Source organism: Xyrauchen texanus, chromosome 10 (genome assembly GCF_025860055.1).
Source record: "Xyrauchen texanus isolate HMW12.3.18 chromosome 10, RBS_HiC_50CHRs, whole genome shotgun sequence".
Taxonomy (NCBI): Eukaryota; Metazoa; Chordata; class Actinopteri; order Cypriniformes; family Catostomidae; genus Xyrauchen; species Xyrauchen texanus.
Window position 1 is genome coordinate 38,173,254 of NC_068285.1, and position 23,942 is coordinate 38,197,195.

Sequence of the window (23,942 nt, forward strand, 5' to 3'; positions counted from 1 at the left end):
AGGAAGTGTGCCGAGTCCTTAACATTTATTGGCTTTTGGGGTGAGCAACTGTGGTAAACATGTGCATGTGTGTGCTTAAAAGGATGTGTGTTAACTACAGTAAACAGCCACATAAAGTGTAAGAAAACTCAATGTGTTATTACAGAGATTTTGGTTACTGGGCAGGAAAATGTCTCCATTTCTTCTTTTGTTTTATCCTACCCCTTCTAATGATCCTATCCCTGCTCTGTCAGTGCAGTCCTCGCCTTTAGTCTCCTTTGAACAGTGCCCCTCCCGAGATGCTGAGTGGTACGTTCCTATCTACTACACACTGCTGCTCTGCCTCCCAGTCCATCAGACAGCGAAGCACTCCGTGCAAGCTGTCTCTCTCCTCCACACATCACTCTGAAGCATCACTGGCCGTGTGTAGGTGTGTGCAAATGCGTGTGTTTGTGTGTTACAGCAAGACTAAATGTGTGTGTGCATGTGGCTATAACCTTCCAGTGCTGTCTGTCTAGATATGCAGGATGTGTAGCAGATGGTCTTCGCTGTGAACGGACCCCCTCTTTCACATAGAACCCCCTGCCCACTCTAGAACTCCCACTGCAAGAGTCCAGGTCAGAGCCAGCAGTAGCTCCGGGATGTCTTCCCCAGGATCGGCCAGTGGCAGCAAGAGGAATTCCTGTAAGTGGTGACTCTCCCATGCTTTGTTTTATTGATGGTTGTTGAAGTGTGTTTGAGCAGCATTGACCCACAGTGCTTCTGTGCTTTTGCATGGGTTGTTTACAAATTAGTGTGCTGGAACAGAGCAGCTGTTGATCAGGATTTTAGATAGCAGTTCTGTAGTGGACTTGGCTTGTTTTATTCATATGTGGATGGTGGAAATCAAGGGTGATATGCTAAAATGTCTCATTATTTCTGATGTTTTTGAATTACAAGGGCTGTCAATTTAATGCATTGTTTTAGTATAATTTAATAGAATTTTTTTTATATTCTGCTGGCTGATATGGAAGTCAATTTGTACGTCTACTGACACCTAGTGCCATGGATGCAGCATCATTATAGATATTAAAAGGATAGTTCACCCAAAAATGAAAATTCTCTCATCATTTACTCACCCTCATGCCATCCCAGATGTGTATGACTTTCTTTCTTATGCAGAACACAAATTATTAGTTTTTGAAAAATATTTCAATGCAAGTGAATGGGTGCAAAAATGTGATGCTCCAGACAGCACATAAAGGCATCATAAAAGTAATCTATATGACAGTGTTTTAATCTATGTCTTCAGAAGTAATATGATTGGTGTGGGTGAGAAACAGATAAATATTTAAGTCTTTTTTTGCTTGAAATTCTTCTCCCTGCCCAGTAGGGGGCAGTATGCATGAAGAATGTGAATCACCAAAAACACAAGAAGAAGAATGTGTAAGTGATCAGTTTCTCACCCACACCTATCATATTACATCTTAAGACATTGATTTAACTACTGGAGTCTTATGGATTACTTTTATGCTGACTTATGTGATTTTAGGTGCTTCAAAATGTTGGAACCCATAAAAATGTGGTGCCAAGTGTATGATTTGAGTTTGACAATGAAAAAGGAGGGTGTGCAGACATCAAATTCGGTGAGTGGTAAAAAGAAAACCTTTTTGTAAAAAGTGTTTTAGAAAGTAACTTAAAAGTAAAGTAATTAGTAATGTGTAACGTGTTTACTTTTACCATTAAGTAATTAGTAGTGTAATCTGATTACAATTTTAAAATAAGTACTTAGTCATTTGTAGTGAATTCATTTTTCAGTAACTGACCCAAACACTGCACAGGACGCATTCTTGCGTTTAAAAACAGTGGGACGGAGTGCAACAGAATAGAAGAGAATGCAGGGGTCTTGAGTTTTTCAAAGTTTAATTACATTTAACTTGACAAGGTGTCTTAAAAATACAGTGATAATGTCGTGCGATGCAATGTCCAAAGATGGCCATTTGATACATGTGTGCATTGACAGCAATTAAATTATGCAGACAAAATGCAAATGCAAAAAATTCTGTGTGTCCACTTTGAGCATTGTAAAAAGGATTGCAGTGTACAGTGCATTCAATGAATACGGAAACTAGACAAAGAATATATTGAGTTCAAAAGTCACTTTTTGAAATGTTTATTTAAAAATGTACTTTTCTGCCATTTTAATAACAATTTAAAGTCTTTGAATAATTGGTAATGCACATTAATGTTCCCTTTATTAAGGGTTTACAGCATAAAGAATTTTATTAATGAATAATAATACATTTTCAAACGAATCAAACAAAATCTTAAATATATATGTGTGGTTATAACAACATAAATAAAAAGAGCAGCTTTGACTACTTTCCCCCCTTTTTAATCTCACTGTAATAGACTATTTTTGCAGCATTGTGACATAAATCATGAATTATGTCATTTTATGTTTTTGATTCATGTAAGTGTGAATAAGTGCATTTAATAAGCATTCATAACATGTAAGTTAAAATGCTCACTATTTAGCAGGTATTGCATGAAAGTCTACCTTTTTATTCATGTTGATATAACCGCATATCATTGGTTTATAATATATTTGTAAATGATGTGTTGGACCCATTTATAAACCCTTAAAAGGAAAAAAGATTGTAAAGTGTTCCCGAATTCTCTTCATTTGGGGAGTTTTCTCAGCAAATATTGATATATGCAATTGTGTAATTAATTCAATTACATTTTTAAATGGATTGACTGCCCAATTAATTGCTGATTGTTTTGTATAAAGATAATACTTTTTTAAGAAGGACAAAAGATGAGAAATCTGGAGAAAATATACCTCTTTCATGTGTCTTTTCTGTACTCAGCACATTTCTGTTTTAGCTCTAAAGCCGCTGTTGCTACCTTCTCCAGCTGCTGCTTTCAAGCTCTGCCCAGTGCTGTATCTCACAAGAAAAACTTGTGTTAATATTTCATTACATGTGAAGATATTGGTGCACCGGTGAATGGAAAAATAGCAGTATCTATGAGTCAGTGTGAAGGCTGTGTGTGAGAGAGAGCAAACCCTCAGGGGACGAAATTGAGTACTGAGTATTGATGGAGCACCAAGACTATGATCACACACACATGCATAAAGAAAACCTTGCAACTCTACATGTGAATAAGGCATGCAGGTTTTCCTGTGTGTTTTACTCTGTTTGGCTTTGCACATTGAATAGAACTGCTCAATAGCAGTTGAAATCTTGCTCTTGTGATTATGAAATCCCCACCCATCCCCTCGTCCATCACAGGATGGGATTTACAGTCAAGCCTTCAGTGCTCAAAGCCAGGAAACATAATCCCAGCACACCTTTAATTACCCAACCTACGACCCTCAAACCACTCTGTTATCAAAACACTGTCACAGCGATGGCTTGTTATTTTGTCTCTACAATGTTTGGACACATAGTGATTTTGCTATTACATCATGGATTTGATCTATTATGTGTACTTTTAGGATCTTAATGACCACATGAAATGGTTTGATGAATATTTTTTTTCTCTTTTCTGTTTTGACATTGAAACAGGGAGTTATATCGGTATTGCTAGTAAGTAATATTGCTATTGCTAGTTGTGGTACGTTGTATTACAGGGAGGGAGTTTCCATGGGACCAGAACCCAGGTCTCAGAGTAGCACTGGAGGGAAATGTATTCACACTTAAATTGATGCAAAAGTGTCTCTGTCAGTAATTTGTCAGAAAATGGTTGATTTCAGGGTACATGAACTTTTGAAAGCAACATGTGGATTTCTTGCATGATCGCGTGGTATTCTCATTCCAGAGAGCATTTTATTGGACAATTACTGTATTTCTGTACGGCTCTATGAAGAATAGGGATCATCAATAATTTCAGTCCATTTCTTAGAAACTAAAGTTTATCATTTTAAATATGAATCCTAAATGTGGAGTTTATGTTTTTTATGCAACTTTTAGGGCTAGAAGTACACACATAGATTGCCTTAAAGCTAGACATGGACGAAAAGCCACAAAACTCCAATTATGATTTCATGCGGTCTTTAAAGTCAATATGAAGTGCCATTCACAGTCAAATCCCATTGTACACACTTAATGTGACATTTTTTAAGAGTGAAACAGGATATTCAATGACTATATAAAAAACAAAAGGTTGGGCAGGACTTGATTTTAACAGAGACTAGCAGAGATGGGTCATTTCTTTTCAAATAAATGGGAGAAATGTGAACACTGCTCTAATCTCAGAGAGTCTTTAATCTACTCTCAGCCTGACCTCCCTGTTTTACTGCCTTTCATGCGTGTCTGCCAGGATCACTTGGTTTTACTTTAAAAATTAATTCAATTTAAATCAGCATGCGACAATAATGATTAGTGTCTTTTTATTTGGTTCATTCAGTGTTTAAACACTACAATTATTTAATTAGGTTAACAGTTGGAGACATGGATTGGATTTGGGCCCTGTGCGTGTGTGCATGTGTGTGTGTGTGTGTGTGTGTGTGTGTGTGTGTATTGACTAAATAATGATTTAGCTAAAACCTAAAAATGCCCAAATGTTTGAGTGAGGGTTTGGTTTGAAGGTAGGATAGGAGTTAGGGTATAAAGAATACTGTTAGCCCAATATTAAAACAATAGATGTGTAAGATTGAACAAAAGGCAGCAAGGTAGAAGCTTGTTTAGAGTCTTGTTGTCATCAGTAGCACAAATTAAAATGAAAAATCTGATAAAGGATCAAAGCTTTTCTTCATAAACAGGATTTACACACTGAGAGTGTTTAATATGTACTGTATTAAATGACTTTATGCACATCTATAGCTGTTATATCTTCTTTATCTAGTACAAATATCCTCTCTGGCCTTCAGTATATTTTTATGAGTCACACAGTGTGCAGTGTTTTGTAAGTGACTGTCTTTAAATCTCAGAGGTCACAGAGCAGGGATGACTCAGATCATTCAACAGCATTTTGCCAGATCTGATCCATTGCTCTCTTCATTTAAAAATGCAACCGTTATTATCAATAAAGCTGTCTACTACTATGACAGAACACAAAAGTTATTATGTTGCATGTTTAATTCAACATGTGGCATCCAGTTATAATCTCTGGGAGAAAAAAATTTGTTATTTAATTTTTTTTTATATCATTTTGTGTAAAAAGTTTTGGCAGTCTGATATCATTCATATGATGAGTCAAGAAGGAGATGTTAAACTTAATTAAATGTAGTAAGACATACACATATTCTATGCACTGCAAAAAATCCAACTTCAATTTGGTCAGATAAACTCAATTTTAAAAGTTGATTGAACTATCTAATGTCAAATTTTTTTTAGATTACTTTAAACAATCAATAAAGTCCACTTTTATATAATTAAAGTCAGAGCAAGTTTGGTGGTGAAAGTAGAACCAAAAGGCTTTTGAGCATGCTCAGTTTGATCACTCAGTCCTGAGGGGGCCATTTGTGGCAGAAATTAATTTTCTATGGATACATTGTGAAGTCTATTAAGCTAGGCATCCCACGGACATGTAAAATCATGACAAATCAGGCAATTATAAAACTGGGATTTCAACTAATATCTTTAAGGATGTTATCCAGATGTCAAAACACATGTTGAAGTCACGGAAAGGTCTTGAAAATCATGGGTCAAAATCTGTGGGAACCTTGTAAGTCTAAGCACTACGAACTTCATATTGTTGCAACTACTGAGAATGCCCACTGAAGAAACATTGTGGCTGAAGGCAATACCCACAATCCCTCACGCTTAAATTTATTGAAGCGTGTTTGGTCAAAGCGTAATTTATAATCTGTTTTGAATTAACAGATGCTCTATGTGTGTTTTTAATTATGTTTTGCTCTTAAAATTTGTGTTTAATTTAAAGTTACTGTCAGGGTGATTAGTGTTCGCATTGTTGAAATTTCTTCAGATATCATATTAACTTAAAAAAAAAAATTTAAATTGTAAAAGTCTTTTAGTAATTACTATTTACACAATTTTTTAAGTTGGACCAACTAGTTGGTGTAGATGACATATGGAGGCCTAATTTTAAGAGCATTAGTGCTAAGCGCCACGTTGTGTCATAAGTCATAAGAGCAAAATCAGTTGGCAGTGCTATGAAATGTTGGTATTTTCATGCAATCATGCGCTAAATCTAGGCACAATAGGGTTTGGCGAAATCACCTGCGCAACGCACAAATGAACTGGTTAAAGTGCAATTTAATTCTGAGGTTTTCTCCGGTTATTCTACCATCTGCGTCCTAGTTAATTCCCTCAAGCACCAGCGGTATAAAGAAAAGCGGTTCATAAGAAATTGGAAGTGTAAATGGACTGTATGCAATTTTAAAATCTGGTTAAAAGTCAGGTTAATGTTTAATCTCTTTAAAATACTGATCAGTAACAAGAGACATTTAAAGGTCATTTTAATTTGAATCCTTGTCGACAAATTGACAAACAAATGTAAGAAAAATGGTAGGAAATTCAGTGTTATTATACTCTTTTTTTTTTTTTTAATGAAAGTTAATATTTTGATTAAATTTGATATTGGATGAAAGTCTTTTTTGTGATAAATGTAATTTTATAGTAATGCAAATATTGAAATGTTACTATAACAATATCATTATATTAAATCACAAAAAAATTATAGAATTATATATATTAAATGGAAATGAAGGTGCTAAATACTCACCAGCAACTTTTTTAGGTACACCTATGGATTTACTTATTCATGCAATTATCTAATCAGCCTATCATGTGGCAGCAGTGTAATGCATAAAAAAATGCAGATATGGGTCAGGAGCTTCAGTTAATGTTCACATCAACCATCAGAATGGGGGAAAAAATTTGATCTCAGTGATTTAGACCGTGGCATGATTGCTGGTGCTAGACAGGGTGTCAGGGGATCCTTGAGACTGATTTAAGATATGATGGGGGTCCAGTACTAAAAAAAGGTTGAGAACCACTGAACTAGAGCAGTTGATGGCTGGATTGGTGGAGACTGAAGGGGTTAATAACAGTCACAGCATGGAAGAGGATGTTTAAATATATTTCTGTTGAACCCACACAGATCGATATAACCGTCTAGATATAACCATAAGATAAATAACTGGTGAGGTATATCTGGTAATTATTTCATATAGGATTTTATCCAGTGACAGTGAAATTTAAAGGGGAGGAGATGGACCATTCGTGTATATGAATGGGAGAAATAACAAGTCCTGCATTACAATAAAAGAGCCAATTGCCCTTTTGATGGAGGCATTGTAAAACACTCAATATAGTGCCTGTAGAAATATAGTTTACAGTTAAATCTTATAGATTAATCTCACAGTTAAAAGAGCCAATGGCATGTTTGTTTACTCTGGAATGTGGAAACTCAACTGGACAAGCCTAAAATTAGCATTTTTTTATGCATGATTTGAGCTAAAGAAGCACAATTTATGATTCTGTTGTTGTCAGATTTGATTCCTGATTTGAAATGTTATTTAATCATAATCTTTTCAAACAGTTTTAGATATTTCAATACTTTCCTATTCAAGCTATACTTGCATGACTAAAAGTTATGGGATGAATATAGTATCAAAATTGTTCACAAATACGTATACACTTACCATCAATTTGATAAATGTCATACATTCATCTTACTATCGACACACAAATGCCTTTCAACTTGTGTCAATGAAATTCTGAATTAAACTAATGTGCACCTATTTGTACAAATAGAGACATATTTGTAAATAAATGTGTGGTGTAAATTATTTAATAAAAGACAAATGTGCCTTTCTAGTAAGTATGTAATTAACATACCTGCAAGTGGACTCAAAACCAGATAATTCTATATCAGGAAATGAGCAATGAAACCCCCTAAATCCCCAGCCTATATAGGTTCTAGGATGCAGCTGGGCTCAATCATCCTGCACCAATAATGGGGCTTTTCCACTACATGGTACATCTCGACTCGACTTGACTTGGTGTTTTCCACTGTGGATAGTACCTGGTACCTGGTACTTTTTTGTACAACCTTGGTCGAGGTTCCAAGCAAGGCGATCCGATACTAAACGTGGCAGGGAGAATCGTCACTACAAGCGTTACTGGATTTTCGACCAACCCACTAGTTTTAAAGTTAGCTACAGCGATAGCAGTATCATTTGTTCACGTGACTTTTGAATTATAAAAAGAAATGGCTGTGCGCAAAACCACGCAGTGGTCAATAAACGAGGTGCAGATGATCCTCTCGTTAGTAATGAACAAAATGAAAAAGTCTTTCAAGAAGTACGGCTACCACCGGACCTACCAACAATGTAGGGAAAAGTAAAAAAAAATTTAAAGTGACTACAGAACCATCAAGGAAAAGCGGAAGTGGTTTGACCAAATGGACGCTATCTAGATTGTCAAGCAATGGGAGGGACCTGGACTCTGTAACCGCTGGAGTCCACGATGGAGGATGGTACATTTTGTTATGTTAACTCCATATCCTGCTTGAAAGCTTCACTTTATTTAGTTGACCAGCTACTGGAAGCTTACTTCTAAAACATCCAGACCAATTTAACTGTTACACTTCTATAAAATCACCACGGAATTACTGTTTTATGCAGCACAATGAGCTAGTAGCTAACAGCTAGCGGTCGTGTTATTGTTTATTGTTATGTGTCGCGTTTAAGATGATGTCATGGCAGTAGAGGCATCGCAGATATGATGATCAGCCTATAATCCCATCCACGTTGAGGCGGCACTAAACAGCAGTGGAAAAGCTCAGAAAAGTAAAGCGAGTAGAGTCGAGTCAAGTCAAGTTGAACCGTAACGTGCAGTGGAAAAGTGCCATAACATGCTGACGCACACAGTATAATTTGTTTTATTCTGGGGTTAGCCACCCCCACCATTGTGACAGCTCTAACCTCCTCACCACTGTCTGTTTGAGTTACTTATTAGATAAGCACAAGGATGTGGGTGTAGTGCAAGGCCACTCTTGTCTCTAGAAATACAGGGTTAGTGAGTTTGAAGCAGAAACACAAAAACACAGTATGAGAGTATACGTTTTCTTAATTTTTACATGATTATGAATAAATATGTATATCTATTGTAAAAAAAAAATGTATAACCACTCCTTTGAGCATTATATGATCGTACTAATGATTATAAATCGTATCCTTCTGATAAATTTGATTCATAGCATAAATCAAATTGCTACCATCATAGTGATATCACATCTATAGCAAAATCGCTGTTTTTGTTTTGTTTTTAAAAGAACATTATTCATATTTCAGCTTCAGATTCAGTATCCTCATGGAATGCTGGTATCCATTCTGGAATTTGGTAATAGTGACACCTACAGGTGAACAAATGAATGGTGTTCTTTTGAACCTGTTATGTGATCTGGCGAGCTGTGTGAATACCAGAACCAAGAGGAGATGCACACAGACTAAGAAGTGTCTGATTAGAAAGAATATCCGATCATAAAATGTCTCCTAATATCTCCTGGATTTCTGATTGGAAGGTGCACAAGGTATGTTTGGTTATTTTTGGTTCTCGTTCATTAATGTATAAGATATGTCATGGACAGAAAATACACTCACATTATGTATCTAAATGTAATTTTTTGTTATTTTCAGCTTTTTCACAGTGTTCATATGGTGTTTATAATGTTGACTGAGCTGACACTTTGAAAGAAAGCATTAAACATTAAGGCATCAGTTGAAGTGTGGTTCCTCTTCTGTCTCTCTCTCCACGTTGTGTCAGAGAAGCGACACTAGGGGTCTCTCTTGAGCGCCAATATTCACCTCTGAACTATGAAAAAAGGCACCCAGTATGGCACCCAGTATTTGCATGTCCCGCCCCCGGACATACGGATATTTAAGCGGCACAAATACGGGAGTTCATTCAGAAAATTTCTTCGGAGCCGATGGTCGTGTATGCAGTCTGCTGCGAGTTACACACCAAGTTCCTGTTTAATCCTCTGACGCTCTGCATGCTGTTGGATCTGACGGCGCATAACAGCGGCTTTCTCATTCGTGCACGGCTGTGCATTCTTGCCCCTGGGCGCTTCGACAGCGCAGACAACTCGAAAGAGTTATTCTAAAAGAGTGAATTTCGCTCTAAAAGAGCAAAGCACAGCGGCGTTGAACGTCCTTCTCAGGACGCGTCTTTTCAAAGACGATTTTCCGCCTCTGTGTAGTTTCTGGATGCGTTGATTCTCCCCACCTCTGACGGCCATAAAAACTGCCTTGCATTCCTGGGTTGCAATCACATGCAGGCAGCGTTTTTATGAATGGTCTATGTTTTCAGTACGAGAACATAGCCATGACAGCATTGCGGTTGTAGGCTTTTTCTTGTAGTGAGAAAAAGCTGCTTCAGCCGCCCCCCCCCGCCTCGCCTCCTTCCTACGGGATTGAGGCAGGCGCCGCGGGCGATGAAAACGATCTGGGGACAGTGACGGGCTCCGTTTCGCCGGGTGAACCCCCTCGAAACCACCCGCCTCCCCGGCACGCTTGCTTGTTTCCGTCCGAGCTCAGGATGAGCATTCTCTCCAGTGGGTTATGTTTTCAGTGTGAGAACATAACCGCGGCAGCGTTGCAATCTCTGCTTTCTCTTGTAGTGAGAGAGAGCCATTTCAGCCGCCCCCCGCGCCTCGCCTCCTTCCTACGGGATTGAGGCAGGCGCCGCGGGCGATGGAGAACGATCTGGGGAGAATAACGGGACGCTGTTGCCGATTAAATCCCCTCGAACACCTCCCGCCTCCCCGGCACGCTTGCCTGCTTCCCCCGAGCTCGGGCTTAGTGCGGTCCGCTTAGCAGCCTATCGTCCGGTCCCTCGAGCTCTCCGGCATTGGATGATGACATCACGGCTGCATCGGAGAGCGTAACAGCGGCGTCGGATGCGGATAACTCGCCTGGGCAGCCACCTTCGGGTCTCCGCCCAGTCTGAGCCTGACGCAAGAAGGTCCGCTACGCTTCCCTGGGCTTAATTGGTTCCGCGGGCATGTGCGCCGCTCACAGCCGCCCCGGATTCCTTCCCGAACATGCATGACAAGCTGAGCAAGCCCAGCTTCCTCGCTACACTCGGTGGTAGAACGGTCCCAGACCGCTCCCCCCTGCACACCATGGCCCCCTCCTGCAAGTCCACCGGGCCAGGGCACTTCAAAATCTGCACTTGGGTGGTCCTGTTCTTGACGTGCTGCAGGAACTGCACTCAAACAGGTGATGGCCACTCCGTGGTCCAGAAACGCAACGATCGACAGGCAGTACGGGAGGCAGACAAAGCACGCTTTCTCAAATGCCCCCGTCTCCCAGCTCAGTCCATTCGGCGACACCACTTGACGACTTCACCCAGCAGTCCTCAGTGGTGAAGAAACAGATGAAGGCTATTTTCAAGCAAAAAAAGCATCCTGCCCTGCCGCAAACCTGCCGCCAGGGGCCATGCCCTGTCTGCTCGCCGAGGGCGTCCTCCTGCGGCTTTCAAGAAAGAAAGAAAGTGGTGCTCCACCTCAACTAACAAGTGAGTGGGCCCAGCTCTCAGCCCCAGCATTGAGCTCGCCGCAGAAGTTGGACGCCCATCGTCTCACGGACCCCCTTGAGGACCCAGAAGGCTCCCAGGTGCTCCTGAGATGACAGACCCAGAGACCGAGACATTAGCTCCGAAGCTGGTAAGACCACTCCGTTCCCCGGTTGAGGGCCGGGAGGAGAATTTTTTGTTAAATTCTTTACACTCTATAAAGCTATTTCCTTGTTGTCTCTGGGGTCACCTGGCCCGCAAATGCCGTTCTCACGGCACTCTCCTTTCAGGCCTCAACAGTCCCGGCTCCATGGACGCGGTGTCCCCGCCTTCAGCCCCACGACTGTTCCCCGGCCGGCCGGTTCAGACGAGTCCAGAGGACGCCAGCATCAGACCTCCTCCTCAGTCACGAACCCGCCCCCGCAGAGCAAGGTAAGTGCTTTGAGTTTATTCTCAGAACCAGAGCCTCGGGACGCCACGTTGCCTCCCGACGCCGCGTTACCTGTTCCGCACTGCTGCAAAGCCCTGCTCCAAAAAACTCGTCCCCTTGGTGCCCCTAGCACAGAGTTTAGAGGCGTGGCTTTCACTGCCCAACCCGTCACGCTGGCTGCACCGGACCATTCGACTCGGTTACGCAATTCAGTTTGCCAGGTCTCCGCCCCCCTTCGTGGGCGTACATTTTTCCGCAGTACACGGCCAACATGCCCATTCCCTGCGCGAAGAAATCGCCTCCCTTCTATTAAAGGATGCGATAGAGCCTGTCCCTCCAACTGAAACGAAGAAGGGTTTCTACAGTCCTTACTTCGTTGTACCCAAGAAAGGCGGCGGCTTACGACCGATCTTGGACCTGCGAGTTTTCAGTCGGACTTTGTCCAAACTCCCGTTCAAAATGCTCACCCAGAAACAAATTCTATCTGGCGTCCGGCATCTAGATTGGTTCGCAGCGGTAGACCTGAAGGACGCGTACTTCCACGTCTCAATTTGCCCTCGACACCGACCCTTCCTACGGTTCGCGTTCGACGGTCAGGCGTATCAGTACAAAGTCCTCCCCTTTGGCCTGTCTCTGTCCCCTCGCGTCTTCACGAAAGTCACAGAGGCAGCTCTTGCCCCACTCCGAGAAGCCGGCATACGCATACTCAATTACCTCGACGACTGGCTCATACTGGCCCACTCCCGAGAATTACTATGCGCACACAGAGACCAGGTGCTCAGCCACCTCAGCCGTTTGGGGCTTCAGGTCAACTGGGAAAAGAGCAAGCTCTCCCCGGTCCAGAGCATCTCTTTTCTCGGTCTGGAGTTTGACTCAGTCTCAATGACAGCACGTCTCTCCAACGAGCGTGCTCAGTCAGTGCTGAAATGCCTCGCTTCCTTCAAGCCAGGCGCCGTGGTCCCGCTAAAACGTTTCCAACAGCTCCTGGGGCATATGGCATCCTCCGCGGGGGCCGTGACGCTGGGGTTGATGCATATGAGACCACATCAGCACTGGCTCCGGACTCGAGTCCCAAGACGAGCATGGCGCCGCGGCACGCACAACGTAAAAGTTACCTCTGCCTGCTGCCAAACCTTCAAACCCTGGACAGACCTCTGCTTTCTAAGGGCAGGAGTACCCTTGCAGCAGGTGTCCCGACACGTTCTGGTCACAACCGACGCCTCCAAATTGGGTTGGGGCGCCGTGTGCAACGGGCGCGCAGCCGCAGGCCGGTGGAACCGAGACCCGCTGCGCTGGCACATGAACTGCCTAGAGCTGCTGGCTGTTTTTCTGGCCCTGTAGAAGTTTCTCCCGTTAATTCGGAACAAACACGTCCTAGTCAGGACAGACAGCACCACGGTCGTAGCCTACATAATCCGCCAAGGCGGAGTACGCTCCCTCCACATGTCACAGCTTGCCCGTCGTCTCCTCCTTTGGAGTCACTGCGTGCCACTCACATCCCCGGCAACCTCAATGTGATAGCGGACGCGCTGTCAAGACAAAGCTTGCCTGGCGGAGAGTGGAGGCTCCACCCCCAGTCGGTCCAGCTGATTTGGGACCGGTTCGGCAAGGCTCAGGTAGTCCTGTTTGCCTCCCAAGAAACCTCCTACTGCCCGCTCTGGTATGCCCGGACAGAGGCTCCCCTCGGGGCAGACGCGTTGGCACACAGCTGGCCTGCGGGGCTGCGCAATACGCATTTCCCCCAGTGAGCCTTCTTGCACAGGTGCTATGCAAGGTCAGGGAGGACGAGGAGCAAGTCATTCTAGTAGCCCCTTACTGGCCCACCCAGACTTGGTTTTCGGACCTCACGCTCCTCACGACAGCCCCTCCCTTTTGAATTCCCCTGAGGAAAGACCTTCTTTCTCAGGGACGGGGCATGTTCTGGCACCCACACCCAGACCTCTGGAACCTCCACGTCTGGCCCTTGGATGGGATGCGGAAGATCTAGCCGGCCTACCATCGACCGTCATAGATACAATCAATCAAGCCAGATCCCCCTCTACCAGGCATCTTTACGCTCTAAAGTGGCGTCTGTTCGCGGACTGGTGTTCTTCCCGAGCCGAAGACCCGCAGTAGTGCGCAGTTAGGTCAGTGCTCGTGTTTCTTCAGGAGAGGCTGGAGAGGAGGCTGTCCCCCTCCACCCTCAAGGTGGATGTCGCTGCTATCGCGGACCACGACGACACGGTAGACTGCAAGTCTCTTGGTAAGCACGACTTAATCGTCAGGTTCCTAAAAGTTGCCCGGAGGATAACTCCCTCCCGGCCTAACCTGTTCCCCTCCTGGGATCTCTCGGTCGTCCTTACGGGACTCCAGAGACCCCCCTTCGAGCTGCTTGACTCAGTTGGACTCAGGGACCTCTCTCTCAAGACCGCCCTGCTGATCGCGCTCGCTTCCATCAAGAGGGTCGGGGACCTGCATGCGTTCTCTGTTAGCGACGCTTGCCTGGAGTTTGGTCCGGCAGACACTTTCGTGATCCTAAGACCGCGACTGGGCTACATGCCCAAGGTTCCTACCACACCCTTCAGGGATCAGGTGGTGAACCTGCAAGCGCTGCCCCGGGAGGAGGCAGACCCAGCCCTTTCACTGCTGTGTCCAGTACGCGCTTTGCATATTTATCTGGACCCCACACAGAGCACCAGACGCTCTGAGCAGCTCTTCGTCTGCTTTGGGGGACAGCAGAAAGGGAACGCTGTCTCCAAGCAGAGACTCGCCCACTGGGTTGTCGATGCCATTTCCCTGGCTTATCACACCCAGGCCGTGCCCCCCCCTTGCGGGTCCGAGCCCACTCCACCAGGAGTGTTGCGTCCTCATGGGCACTGGCCACTGCGGGTACCGCAAGCTACCCTGTACTGGTATAGGTGCTCCACAGGTAAGGCCTCCTTCGGACTCCCCCTGTGTGTAACACCACGGTTCTGTCCCCTCTGGTGAGCGGACTCCCGTGTTTCCCTTAGGCAGTCATTGCTGCCTCGGTTGCCATGCTGTATGTTCCCCCCTCTATGAGGCTGGATCCACCACCGCACCAACTTTTCCACATAGGCCCTAAGTCAGGCCTCTGATGGTTTTGCCACTTAAACTTGTCTCCCCTCTCAGGTAGGCGTGGCCTCCGCAGGGTCTTCTCCGCCCTGAATAAGGGCTAAGACCCCCTGCCCTCAATGCGTGTAAGGGCCCAGGCCTTAGTTGCTCTATGTGAGAAACATAGAGAGAAAAGAGGCCCTAACCCAACCCATTCCCAGGTTGGCGGCCAGCACCTTTCCCCCCCTCCAGGGTAACGATAAGGAATCCTGATGGCTTAAATGGGGCATTGGGGAAGGGTACGTGCAGCCTGATACAGTTGGTCGTCCTGCACGTAAGAATACCTGCTCGCTCCTGTATCAGCAGTTCACGTACACGGCTCAGCGCATGGCACTTTTATGAGTGGACCCCTAGTGTCGCTTCTCTGACACAACGTGGAGAGAGCGACAGAAGGGGAACATCTAGGTTACGTATGTAACCTCCGTTCCCCGATGGAGGGAACGAGACGTTGTGTCTCCCCTGCCACGTCGCTGAGCTGAGCCACTGTTGTGGCCGGACCATTTCCGGCTCCTCAGAAAAATCCTGAATGAACTCCCGTATTTGCGCCGCTTAAATACCCGTATGTCCGGGGGAGGGACATGCAAAAACTGGGTTCAGCCAACTCTCATTGGCCTTTTTTCATAGTTCAGAGGTGAATATCGGTGCTCAAGAGAGACCCCTAGTGTCGCTTCTCTGACACAACGTCTCGTTCCCTCCATCGGGGAATGGAGGTTACATACGTAACCTAGACGTTTTTCTGATCAGAAGAAAATAATCAGGAGCTGTTATAGTTTGAGGCAGAAACACAAAAACACAGTATGAGAGTATAAGTTTTCTTAATTCTTATATGATTATGAATAAACATGTGAATATATATTGTAAAATTTCTATTACAAAATGTAACACAATTTGTGTGTCTAACTAAAGGAACACGTTTCAAAAATAATATTTGATCTGCTTTATCTACTCTACATCACTTTTCAATACAAGCAAAAATAGGCCTTTCTATTTGAGTATAAGCAGTTGTTTTGATTCTGAAGCAAAGCCCTCAATCACTGTTTTGTTTTGGATTTTGTCTTCCATTAGATACTGGAAACCATTTTGGTAACTATATAGTCTACTTGATATAAATGTACTGTTGACAAAGGTGTTACTTATTCATTCCTGATGTAATTGCGATCGCTTCTTTCTCCGTGCTTGCGGGAGAACAGTCGGTAGGAAAGCTTGAAGGTGTCACAGGACTCTCATCCAATAAGGTGAGACCACACCTTTCAATGCAGAAATATTTTCCTCCTCCTGCGTTTGACTTGTTTCTGAGTCATCCTGCATTCTGTTTGTTCTTCTCTCTCACTATCAGTCTCACCTTCAGCCAAGTGGAGCATTGCATGCACAGATATTTGCATACCACGATATAGGCAACATAGAAACATTTCTACCGATTTACACTTTATTCCTTCGCCACAATATATATCGTTATTCTGCCCAACCCTATTGGATACTACAACATTAAGAACTATACATATGCTTTGACTACACAAACAGATATTTCCCATTGAAGACAGGAATTTCAGTCTAGAAACTTAAGATTGAAGTAGCAGACTCTGTCCTGGAACAAAGACCTGGTTGGACAGGCTAGAAAGTTACTGACCTATCACACAAACGTATTGTCACCAGGACTTATACTCTGTAACAGAGATTGCATTCTCAGGGCAAACGGAGGAGTCAGGAGGCCGCGGAAACAGTCAACATGAGTATTTTAACTTTTCAGCTTCATTCACAAAACTCAAACAAATATGGTACTCAGTGGCTGAATAATCACACACAAATGAGTCAATCAGTCTAGTTGCACACACTGGAAGAGTTTCTCTCTGGTCCCTCTCTTTCTGCCGACTAATGCTCTTTGTCAGCCTTTTCAGGTCTCCCTCAGCCATCGCTATAACAAGAGACAGGTGTTAATGATAATGGCAGCCCAGGTGATGAGCCTTACCACTCTCCCTATTCCATAGACAGACACTTGACCACACCCCCATCCCCACACACTCTAAAATGGGCTTTTTTCAACTTTTACAATGTGACAAGACATTATATTGGATGTATATGAGAAAAATTTAGACAAACCTTTGATTATTTCTGCTGACCTCAGACACTTTTTTTTAAATGGTGCTTGTACACTGCACATGCCGAGTGACCTTGTGAATAAACCCCGCCCCACCTGTAGGTACATCTGTCAAATTAGACCAGTCTCAAATGGTAGATTCTTTTATTTCACAAAGTTACGAGTGGATCGTGCAAGGCATAACCAGCAGAAAGGAAGTCTCAAAATTCAAATGATTGAAACAGAAAACACACAAAAATACGTCAATGAATGCACGCGTCACTTAATCCAAAAATGCACATTCTAAACTTCACAAGACCATTTTGTGTTTCATTTGGAACATCTTCATTTGGTTGCGTCCACAAATGGATTTATTTGTACAAAATGGAACATTTATATTCCCAAAGATGTCTCCATTTGTACAAATAGCTGCATATACATTTAATAATAAATTACACAGACACAAGTTAAAAGACATTTGTTTTAGGCTAATAACACGCATGTGTGAATTAACACGCGATATGTTCCTTTGATTAGATATGAAAATTGTGTTACATTTATACAAAAGGGAACATTTGTATTCACAAATATGCAAATATCAGAATTTCACAGACACAAGTTGAAAAGAATTTGTATGTGGATAGTAAGATGCATGTGTAACCCACCGCAATATTTGGAGTTGGTGTTAAATAGTTCTGCCCTGCAAAAGCAAAAGACCTTAACTCACTAGAGTGTGAAACTGAGAAAAATGACTTTAAAGTTTCTGTTTTGTCCAGACAAAAGTATTATAGGTAGGACTCCCAAAATTTCACAACTAGTTGCTATACTGAATAAATGTTTGTATGCAAAAAATCTTGAGCTCAAAATTGACCTTTGACCCTTGTTTGGCAGTTACTGTACTCTGCCTTTGTATCATGTGCCAAAAATCAGGAGTCATGCAAAGGCAAAAGGCCGTAACTGACATATAATCAATATTTACTTGCTGTTCACCATACTTACATCCATTATAAGAACACCTAACCAAGGTCTAGTCATCATGGTATTTGTTTTAAATTATATAGAAGACCTTTGGTTGTTCCTATTTAGTGCTATAATGATCAGGATAGTGCGGCAACACTAACACAGTTAAACAGTATAACAGATAAGTTGCTTTGCAGTACAGTATGTACAGTATGAATAAATACAATAAATATTTTCACAATAAAGATAATTTAATTATAATTGAATACAAAGGTATATGTATTTAAATGCAAGATATAGAGTAATAATTAATTAAACATTGGACCAATACATTAGAGATTAGAGACTGCTCATTCCAAGTTTTTTACTGCGCCCAAATAAAATCTTACTGAAAGCTCATTTTTTGAGATATCAACCTAAAATTTGGAACACAACTTGTCCATAGGTATATATGACAAAGCATTCTTGAAATACAACCATTTAAGTTTGGATAGTGATTTTCATGTCTATGCGAAAAAGGGGGGAGGGGTGACATTTAAAGGGTTAAGGGCCACCAAACTGCTCAAGATGCTCAGTCAAAGAACTCGACTTGGATTACTACTTTTTAATTCTGAGATAATATAGACAGAGTATACCGAAAAAAAGTTGGAATTACTTTTACTATTTAGGTTAGCCTACTTTGTACGGACGTTAGCGATAACTAGCTGTAAAATCTGACGTGAACACCTGCAAGAAGGAAATATGGCTCAAACACGTATGGATTGTTGTGGATACAGCAGATGACGTGCATTGCTATGGATTATATCTTCTATGGATTATATCGGATTGCATGGAAAGGTAGGATGCCTCTGTATTTAATATTTGGTTTTCAGCATCTGATGTGAGGCGAGTGTCAGCGTCAAATTTAGCTAGCTCCGGGCTGTCACTGACATTGACAGATCTGAACCATCACCCTATCACATCGCTATCACAGAGTAATAATACAAACAAGCAGTCGGCAGTCTACACTTTATTTCAAAGATGTGTCGTGTGTATGTTACGCGGTTTGGTGACAATAAAAGAGCAGTAATCTTTGACAGTATGACAAAGCCAGAGTACAGTAACATCACAGCGGCACCGTAACATCTCTCTTGATGCCAGGCGAAACAAAGTCAGAACACCTTAAACTCAAATTCAGCGTGTCAGAACAACTGTTACGGCATTCTGCTGTGGTTTCTCGTATGGTTTTGGATGTTACGGTTGTCATAGCCCTTTAATTTCTCGTTAAAACAATCAAATTGACTCACGATATTTATTCACATGATAAAGGAGGTCTTGAATACCCCAAAAATGACATTAACTCATTTTTTACCAAACATGATGTTACGGCGTTTTGCCTTTGTAGGGCAGAGTTATTTTCATAAGTGTATGTTTATTTATTTTTTTATTTCACTTTCCTAATACGTAAAATGATCAGACATATATTTTATTTTCTTGGGCTAAGAAAATGCATTAATACAGAACATAGTACAGATGTATTATGATGACGTGCTGCGTGGAGGCGGAGTCACATTCGTCAGTTCAGCTTGCTTGAGGGGAGAGAGAACAGCTGCACGTGTGGCTGCTGTTAATATACTCCATTTATGCAGTTGTCTAGTTGAATATATGTTTGAAATACTTTTATTGTGTTAGGTAAGTCTTAATCATTCTATATTCTTCGGTATTTGATAGTTAAAGGGTAACTAAACCCCTGCTCAGAGTCTGACTCCACCCACTAGCAATATTTGAAAAATGCTCGAAAAGTGGGCAGACCCCAGCGGGGATAGAGGGGACGAACCGAGGGCGGGCGTGCACCTGAGACCCGTAGTGACAGATTAATTGACAGCTGCTGTCAGACTCTAAAATGGAGAGTGACTGGAGTGACGCAAGTAGCTTTGCCACGGAGCGGTCTTTTGAAGTCGAGGACCTTTCTCCCCCACCTTCACCTGAAGTGGAGGAGGGTGAATTGTCTGTGGACACAGGGCCGGAGCCATATCAATTCGAGCCGCTGGCTCAAAATGCGGTTTTAACTCCCTATTGAGCATCCGAGTGCGCATTCACCTTCACTCGCGTGCAGGAAAAACAAACGAAACGCTGTTCAGTGATGTTTATCCTTTTAGCAGGATTTTTATTTAGCAAGCTTCACTTGAACATAACATCAGTTAGCTGTTCTCTCAACTTAGAAGAATGTGACGTAAAGCGTAACGTCATCATGTACAAAACCGTATACCTCCAAATAAAACTATACAGGTAGTCAATACCGTAATACAATGTATAAGGGTGCAATACGTTTAACACTCCCACATCGCGAATGCGCGTTTGTCGACCCCAGAGGATTAACTTTAGCCTAACCATAAATTGTGATTCAAATATATATGGTCACTCACCTCAAGACGCGGCTGAGGTGGTGGAGTCCCTGCAGGAGGAGCAGCGTTTGGCACTGCGTCGCTTTTCAGCGCGAGCTGTTTGGAGAAGCCCATTTCCACCTCCATTGCGTTGGATAAGCAATCCCGCGTAAAATGCAGTTTGCACACTCCTCCAGCTCTAGGCGGGAACTCGCGGTCTTCCAAAACAAGGACGTGCAACCCCTGGCGCCTAATTTCCAAGTCTATATGGAAAGCAATACAGTCCAGCAGTGCTGTTGCAACCAGCAACATTACACCTACGTACCATCCTGACCACTGTACTAAATACAGATAATCTACACTAACGTGAAGCTATCCTAACTGACGCAATACTATGCTACTAACTAACTATGCTTCTAACAATACTACACTAACAAATATGCTAATTAACTACCTAGGCTACACGAAATAATCTAAATAACTATATAAATGCTATGCTAAATAGATGCTAAAATACTCTATCCTGATCGTTTTCAATACTCGCAATTCCAGCTCCTGACTCGCTACAGTGGTTTTGACGAAACGAGATGGTTTTTATACTGCCATGGGCGTAGTAGCTCGTACCAAGGGCGTGGTGAGTTGGAACCTGCTTATGTCAGCTGTCACCGCTTACGTCACGAAGTACCGCAAACAGCCAATAGGAAAATTCAACTGCAGTAGCCACCGTTCAACCTGAAGAGGGCAGCACTCAGACGTTTTTACACCATATATTGTAGAATTAAAACACTTTATACACAAATGTCAAAAAAATTACTTGAATCAATGACCAGTACTAATAAAGCCCCATTCTTACAGATCATTAACTAAAAAAAGTTGGTTTAGGGTTTAGTTACCCTTTAATATTTTATACGACAGATTGTGATACGGTGATTTGATTACCTGGTCATAAACTGTATAACAATAAACACTTGTATATTGGATTACTAGATTAATTATATATATATATATATATATATATATATATATATATATATATATATATATATATGTATACAGGTTTATTTGATGTTGTGTTTCAAATTCATGTTTTAAGTCAAATTGTTTGTTGATTGAGGAGATTTTGTAGTCATTTTCACACGGAACTGAACAACAAACACATATACACTACACATAAACAATACACAGGACTGATTGGAATTTGTACTGATTTTATTAATTGTATTGTGTTGTTATTGGTTTATTTCAAGACAATTGTAATTTCTGTATTTACATACAATTGCTATTATGTTGTTTTGTTTGTTTTATTGTTTTTTTTTTGTTGTTTAATTTGTAAACTGTATCATCAGTAATACTGCTGATTTGAAGAGAGAAAGATAAGTGGTTCATACTGAATATACAGTTAAAGTTTATTCAAACTAATACTGTTGTATGGTTTATTCATTCAGTTGGATATCTGCAGCTGGTGAAAGCTCAGGTTGTGATCACATATACACCTTTGAACTTACATGATTATTGTTTCATACAAGTTGAGAGGGTCTTGTGAAACCCCAAACTCGGGACTCAAAATATTAGTTCATTTAAAAGTATTTAGTGAGCTCAGAACCATTGAGAATATTTTCTTTCTCTTCGGATGCATTATTGTGGTGGGGGTTACACATGTATGACATTTATCGACTTGATGGATGTGTTATAATTATTTTTTATAATAATTTTGATACTATATGCATCCCATATTAGCATTATCAAAGAGATTTACCTGTTTTGCCGGTCTTTCCCCTGCATCCTTTTCCAACTGTTTTCGTTCTCAAGCACGTAAGAAAACCATCCAATCAGAAGGCATCGTCAAGCTGGTGACGTATAGATAACTTTCGTCCAATCATTTGACGTTTAATTATATCAATAGCAGGTGTTGCCAGTGTCATGATAAATTGACAACGATTCCATTGGCTCAAAAAGCTTTAAATGGGTACTCAAATCAGTGCCATTTTTAAAAAAAACTTGTAAGATTTTTTATCATCTTACAACTTTTTGAAAAAAATGCAAATACGACATTAAATGACTTTTAAATCATATGTTACACATAATAATATATAACTTAAGTTATAGATTACGAAATTAAAGATGTGTCATTGTTTGTGTTTTTCAGTTAGCCTAGACTTCAATGAAATGCTATCATGATAACATGATAGGTTTTTGCTCGGGCAGTACAAACGGTTAACCCCATGGGAACTGGATTTACCGGGCGGACTCAATTGATCATGACACCAGAATACGGGTGGGAAAAAAAAATATGCGACTGAAAACAGCTGCTTGGAAGCATTATCGACTTGGCCGCTGAGTGATCTGACTTCCCTTAAAAGGACTTTGCTTTATCTCAGTTAAGGGGTGGTCACACGAGGCTTTGAGAACACAATTCTTTTTTCAGACAACTCTACAAACCAGGATATGATGTCACGTGGAGGGCTTCTGGTATTAGTAAATAATTAATCACAAATAACAAATGATATTTTATTAAAAATGTTAAAATATATTTTCTACTCACTTTTTTGCAAACAATAAATATCGCAGCTTTGAAATGTGTATCCTTTGAATTGAGCCAAGAGGTCAGCTTGTTACGTCTGTCTCCTATTGGTCACGCATAGTCTTGTCGTATGAATTCACGGTTCTGAGTTCTCCAAGCTTGAATTTTGATATGCAGCGCAGTAAGAAATTTCTTCACATGAGCTTACATTTCCACTCTGCTGCATTCTGATGTGTTTGAATGGGAGTGAATGGAGCGTGGTGTAGTGTGACCGTCCCTTTAGATGGGGACAGAATGGAACTACAATCTTAAATAAAATTAAGATACAGGACCAGCCCGTGGGTTTGTAGGGCCCAAGGAAATCATGATAATGGGCCACCTGGTGTGAAAATTGTCACAACTTTAAAAAAATCCATTGAACCACTGCAATCACGATGATCAGATTTTTTCAAATAATAAGCACTAAAAAAGAAGCACTATACTGTGTAGCTTGGTAGATGAAAAATAAAAGTGTCCAGTAGTTTTTTTTCCCAATATGAAGATGTTAGGTTAATGAATTATGCATATTAGTGTGTACTGCTTAGCTTTACCTCTTGCCGATTTTAGATACACTGCAATTATTTTCTTTGTTGTAACTTTCAGTTATTTATCTTTTTGTAATTATTCAGAGCTCATTTTATTCTTAATATAATGTTTTTAATTTTCACCATTATTGTGATTTGTATGTTAAATGATCAGGTCCACGCACGTTGATTGCATTCCTTACAAACCAAAATAAAAGTCAGCAATGTTTCTTAATCTTATGAATTGTGAACTTATGAACTTCACACGTGTTCACTGGGATCCCCCAGGCATATCAGGGCCCAAGGAGGCTGCCTGTATGGCTTGTTGGACGGGTTAGCCCTGTTATAATAGAAAAGACTTGTCAAATCTCTAGTTACAAGGTTTACATAAAATTCAGTGAAGTTCTCAAGTTAAGGTGCGTACACACTGCCAGCGACTTTGTCGCTGCAGGTCGCTAGTGGCTGGCGGT

General features: G+C 41.7%; 1 protein-coding gene across 3 annotated transcripts in view; it reads left to right on the forward strand.

Annotated features, from left to right (window-relative positions):
* Positions 1–281: 281 nt before the first annotated feature.
* Positions 282–23,942, forward strand: part of dtnbp1b (dystrobrevin binding protein 1b) — an 83,133-nt gene continuing 59,472 nt past the window's right edge. For all 3 annotated transcript variants that reach the window (XM_052136666.1, XM_052136668.1, XM_052136667.1), the window contains exons 1-2: positions 282–409; positions 498–663. In XM_052136666.1, the coding sequence (XP_051992626.1) occupies positions 621–663 (43 nt within the window). In that variant the 5' untranslated portion in view covers positions 282–409; positions 498–620. The remainder of the gene's footprint in view (positions 410–497; positions 664–23,942) is intronic.